The sequence below is a fragment of the Maylandia zebra genome, linkage group LG3, assembly GCF_041146795.1.
Source record: "Maylandia zebra isolate NMK-2024a linkage group LG3, Mzebra_GT3a, whole genome shotgun sequence".
NCBI classification, from domain to species: domain Eukaryota; kingdom Metazoa; phylum Chordata; class Actinopteri; order Cichliformes; family Cichlidae; genus Maylandia; species Maylandia zebra.
In genome coordinates, this window is record NC_135169.1 from 22,205,476 (window position 1) to 22,210,666 (window position 5,191).

The 5,191-nt window shown below is 38.8% G+C and overlaps 1 protein-coding gene across 2 annotated transcripts; it reads right to left on the bottom strand.

Moving 5' to 3' along the window:
* Positions 1-1,255: 1,255 nt before the first annotated feature.
* LOC101478967 (HLA class II histocompatibility antigen, DR alpha chain) lies at positions 1,256-3,480 on the bottom strand. Of its 2 annotated transcripts, none has more exons than XM_004575884.2 (4): positions 3,381-3,480; positions 3,049-3,297; positions 2,043-2,222; positions 1,256-1,784 (listed from the first exon to the last, which is right to left on the bottom strand). In XM_004575884.2, the coding sequence occupies exons 1-4, from the start codon at positions 3,436-3,438 to the stop codon at positions 1,645-1,647; spliced, it is 627 nt and encodes a 208-aa protein (XP_004575941.2). In that variant the 5' UTR covers positions 3,439-3,480; the 3' UTR covers positions 1,256-1,644. The 2 variants fall into 2 exon arrangements, with proteins under 2 accessions (XP_004575941.2, XP_004575940.2); XM_004575883.2 differs by having other exon boundaries at positions 2,043-2,327.
* Positions 3,481-5,191: the final 1,711 nt, after the last annotated feature.

Genomic DNA, 5,191 nt, shown 5'->3' on the forward strand with positions numbered 1-5,191 from the left:
TAAGTGAAAAAAAAAGAAAAGAAAAGAAAAATACAGCGGCCGACAGCGCTGTAATCAACGGTAGACTGTTGGGTAATAAGCGAATGAATAATGCAGAAAACAGATTTGAGACGGGAAACTGTTCTTGAAGTACAGAGAGAGAGAGAGAGAGCTAGCTGTGCATGAAGTGTGATTTTTATCGTGGTGGAAGCAAAACAGCAAAAGTCAGAGGGAATTCATGACGACATTTATCAAATGTGAAGCGTAGTTTGCTGCTTCTTTTGCTGCTGGCTCGGTGAATTTTGGTTGGAGAGAGACAAAACCTGCAGCTCAGAATCAGCGCAAAAAGACGTGAACACAGAGCTCCGACAGCGTGTCCGTCTACGGGCTGTCGGGTGAGAAAGCCGAGAAAGACAAAGCTGATTCTGTTGCGTCGGGTCCGCTCTGTGTTTACGTCTTTGTGTGGAATCCGTGTACCTGCTCTCATTTGCTGTTTGGTGGTTGTTGAAATAGCTTTGTGAGCTTTAATCTGAGAATCTGGCGTTTCTGGCAAAATACGTTTATGTTTAAAAGTCGATTCAGGATTTAATGAATCGACATTGCCTTATTCTAGTGATGTGTCAATTGCGAACGAAACGGCTCTTAGAGTCTTTGAAGTGAATGACACGAGCCTTTTTTTTTCTTTCTCTCACCCTCAGGAGGGAAAGAGAGAGAAAGAGAGCCAGGGACAACAACGTCACACTAGAAAGGTAATAATCCAGAACTATTTTCAGTTGCAGATGATTCAGAAGGATTCAGAAGGTTTATTCATGCAGGCCCATATGACAGAGAATGTGCATCTTCTTTTTGTTTTCATATTTTAATTTATATTTAATTGTGTTGTGGTTTGCAGTGTTTTGTGTTGTTTCACTTTAAATTTCACGGCCAATCAGAGAAGTCCCGCCCCTGACTATCTCTGATTGGTTTAGTCCAGGATAGGGGCATAATGTGTGTCTGTTGTTCTTCCAGGTGACTATTAGATATCCCACATTGCAATGCAGTAGTGAAACACATAACACTTCTGGACAGTGAGTGAGGCAGCTGAGATCTAAGATCAATAAATCTTAAATCTAAGTGGATAATATTTCTCTTTGCTAGAAGTGTTATTTATTGCTGCATATTACCCTTTACTAAACAAATAGTTTGGTCTTTTAGGTTGCACTCATCCAGCAGATCACACATGTATCATTCAGCTGATACTGATTATTAATGAAATATAACAAAACAAAAAACTGACTCATGTTTACAGGTGAGGATTTATTTCAAATTCAGGTTTATTTATATCTGTCTGAATCATATAGATGGAACTGAAGGCAAAGATAGTCAACAGATAAAACTGAGTTTAAAAAAACGTAAAAAGGCAGATGGATTGTTTCAGACTGACTATGAAGTCCCTTTTGGATAGCTTTCTGATTGGTTAATATTACTTGTCATTTTTATGTTACTGGCATTTTAAACTGAATCTGTTTAACAGTGTGAAAATAAAGTGAACTTAAGGCTCCATGTAAACACAGCCAGGGTCACATGAATGAAGATCAGAGAGCAGAGCAGCATCCTTAAACGACATTGTCTACACAAGCACTGTGGTTGATGATGTCTGTGGTTGACATCATCAACCACAGACGATCAGATGCATTTGTTTGCTTTGAGGATGAAGAAGGTTCCACCTGCAGCACAGAGCACGCCGATAATCACACCGAGTCCACAGAACACTGCAGGTCCAAGGCTGGGCTTATGTTTCTCAGGCGTCTCAGGTGTGTCCACATCTGGAGGCAGAAACAGACACATGACACAGACACAATCGTTCAGACTTAATCGTTCTGATTAATTACAGCTCAATAATGTGAACTGCATGAGCTGAAAACTGTCAGCTCATTAACTAAAGTTAGCTGTTCAGGTTAATACTCAGCCAAGGCTTTGTGAAATCTGCAGACAGAAACACGAAGACATGAAACTTCATAATTATGCACTATTGTCTCTGTATTTCAGTCTGTCTCCTCTGTTTAAATAAAAGTGTTTCTCACTATAGATCTTGATCAGTGGTTTGGTCAGACCCAGATGTTCCACTGTACAGCTGTAGACGTCTCCCTGCTTTGGGATGAACTGCAGTCTGGCGATCTGGGTGAAGGTTCCATTTTTGTTGGGATAGGGATTTTTGATGCTGGATCCTCCAGTCGTAATCTGTCCATTCTTGGTCCAGGAGACTTTGACAGGAGCAGGATAGAAACCAGTCACATGACAGACCAAAGTGTTTTTAGCTCTGAGCTCCACCTCGTTTCTGGTGTAGATCGTCACACCTGAAGGAGCATCTATACACAAACACAAGTCAGTTCGATGATGGTCAAGGAATCCGCAGAGTAGAATATCTCTTGTCTTAATCTTAGATAAGTTACTCCCTCAATGAGCCTGTCAGGTCTATCAGCATGGAAACACAACAGCGTTTTCAATAAAGAAACTTCAATGAGAATATACATGTGATAAAATACCAAACAGTCATATGGCAGTGAAATGGTCAGTGGGACCCATATAGAACCTCCTGCTCTAAAACCTGAAATGAAAATCTTGAGCTTTTGGAACTTGAAAGTGTTGAAGAAAATCTTCAAAACAAATAAATGTAGAGGTTTGTGAGTTAGTAATGGTTTGTACTGGGAAAGTATGGAACATACAGTAAGATGGACACCCCTATGTCAGCCAAATATATAATTTGTGTAATATACTTGGATATTTATACTTGAGCTATTTTTATATTTTGTAACTTTGTAATATGTTGTAATATTTAACTTAGTTTAGTCTGCTACTGTTCTCACTGTCTTGGAGAAAGTGCGACCACGTAATTTCTTCTGGGAATAATAAAGTATTCTGATTCTGGTTTATGAAACCCACCACACACCACATCATTTATAACCTAACCTCATTAATCACGTGACACTGATGACAACATTTACATCAAAGTAAATTTAATTCCCTATTTTAGTTGATTAATGTAGATTGAATGTTGTTATCAGTTTGTGTGTGCCTGTATGTGTTTACCACGTCGTGGAGGGAAGTCCTTCATAGCCGTCTCACTAAGCTGCAGGAACTGTCTGCAGCCATATAAATTAGCCACGGCGATTTTATAAGCTTCATCTCCGAAGCTGATGGGTTGAACAAAAGGTGGCTGAGGATAAACATCCATCTGTTTCTCAAAGTCTGCGTACCAAAGTTCTTCACGATTCAGTCCAAACATGACCCCTCCATGAATGTATGAACAGCCAACGACATGGATGTCTGTATGTAGAGCTGAAACACATTAATGCAATTAAATGCTGATATTCTGATCAATAAGCGGCTGACTGTCTGTCAGTTTAAAGAGAGAAACTCACCATCAGCAGAGCCCCAGAGCACATAGGAGAGGAAGAGCAGCAGCTCCTTCATCTTCATCAGCAGTTCTCACTGACGAATAGAGTTAAACTGTGACTGTATGAAGTCTCTGAGTGAACTGGCAGAAAGTGCAGCAGCAGGTGAGCTCTAACACACACACAGCCAATCACAGAGCTCACAGCTAGTGATGTGATACAGCCTCTTAGAAATAAACATTCCTGTTCTCTGTAAGTCATTGTGTGATTTAAAACAAATACATCAAAGAGACTTTATTTGTATCATGTAGACAATACTTTGCAAATTTTGAACTAAAACTTTTAAAATATATTTCTGTAAAATAAAAACTAAATTGTAATGTTTAAAGTCATTTAGAGTTTTCAGATTGAATCATCTCAAGCATCAGACACATCAGAAAAAAATCAGATGTGTCTGATTTTCCATTTCTTAGATTATTTGTAAAAGATGACTGATTCATGAGGTAACATGTATTCATGTGCAGCTAATATGCAGATAAGGACTTTACTTAGATAACAGATCAGTGTATAAAATTTGAGATGTAGTTTAAGATTAAAGAACTGAATTAAAAGTGTTTCACTCACTTCCATCATAATAAATGTTGATGTGTCTACTCTGTCCCTACCCCTTAGAACTTTATGGACTCCCATTTTCCTCCGAGATAAGACAGGTTTCTTCTTATAGTGATTAAAATGTATTTACTTTATTAAGTGTAAAAACAAACATGTGTTTAGATCACAGACTGTACATAAAAGATGGATGTAGTCACTGTGGTGTTACTGGTTCATTTCTGGAATTAACATAAACAGATGTCAGCAGAATTAGAGATTATCAAGAAGGGCATGACGAGATGATTCTGAACAGGTGTCGAAGGACAACGCCACCTGGGACTATAGAAATAATTTCAAAGAAAGATAGAGATAAGCAAATGAAGCCAAACGCCCAAGCCTTCACTGCATTTGCAAGGCAAGAGGCTTGGGATTTTGCTTTGCAAATTAGCTTTTCACTTACTTCCATACATCAGGCCCTGATGACTCACCACTGCTAACTGTGGAAGAAATTCTGGATCAATTGATAGGCTCAGACAGTAAAAAAAGATGGAACATGCATCGCTTTTTTGGAAAGGCTGCATGAGAAAGCCTCCTCTCTTTAATAACAAGCAGCATCTGAAAAATGATCTGCTGTAATAGAGTTATGTGAAAAAAGTATTTGCCCCTTACTCATTTCTTAGTTTTTGCATATTTGTCACATTTAGATGTTTCATATCATTAAAAATATACACTTTAAAAAATAACCCTAGTAAGAAAAATGTGCAGTTATTAAATTATATTTAATTTATTAAGAAAAAGCTTCAGTTTAAATGCCACACCCAGGCCTCATCACTGCCACACCTACTGATTCAGAAATCAATTAATTGGAGAATTTGTATCGGAATTGCAGGAGCAGGACCACGCCTCCAAACACGCTCCTTCCAGTTGTCATCTATATAAGTTCCCCCAGTTCTGCAAGCTGTTCATTCTCGTTTACGTGCCCCACCCTCCCTCCTTGTTTTCAATACTTTAACTTCTTCACTTTTATTTAGTGCATGGAGATCTGCAAGGCCCAGGAGCCATCGCCAGTCCCCTTAAGGCCTTTCCCAAACCACAACTCAATTCATGTCCAAGCATTCACCTTTACCTACTAAAACGCTATTAAGCCTAACATGAGGACGTGGGCCCAGCTAGTGAAACAGAATCTGTTTGACAAAGTGAAACAGTATAAATATCTCAACACCTCAGCACATGTCATAATCTAAAAA

What these genes read in the sequence shown, in the direction of transcription:
- LOC101478967 (XM_004575883.2), bottom strand. Translation starts at nt 3,438, where the DNA reads ATGAAGATGAAGGAGCTGCTGCTCTTCCTCTCCTATGTGCTCTGGGGC. An exon ending in GCTCTGGGGCTCTGCTGATG is followed by an intron (nt 3,298 to 3,380) that starts GTGAGTTTCTCT and finishes AATGTGTTTCAG; the next exon opens with CTCTACATACAGACATCCAT. An exon ending in ACCACTGATCAAGATCTATA is followed by an intron (nt 1,785 to 2,042) that starts GTGAGAAACACT and finishes TTCTGCCTCCAG; the next exon opens with ATGTGGACACACCTGAGACG.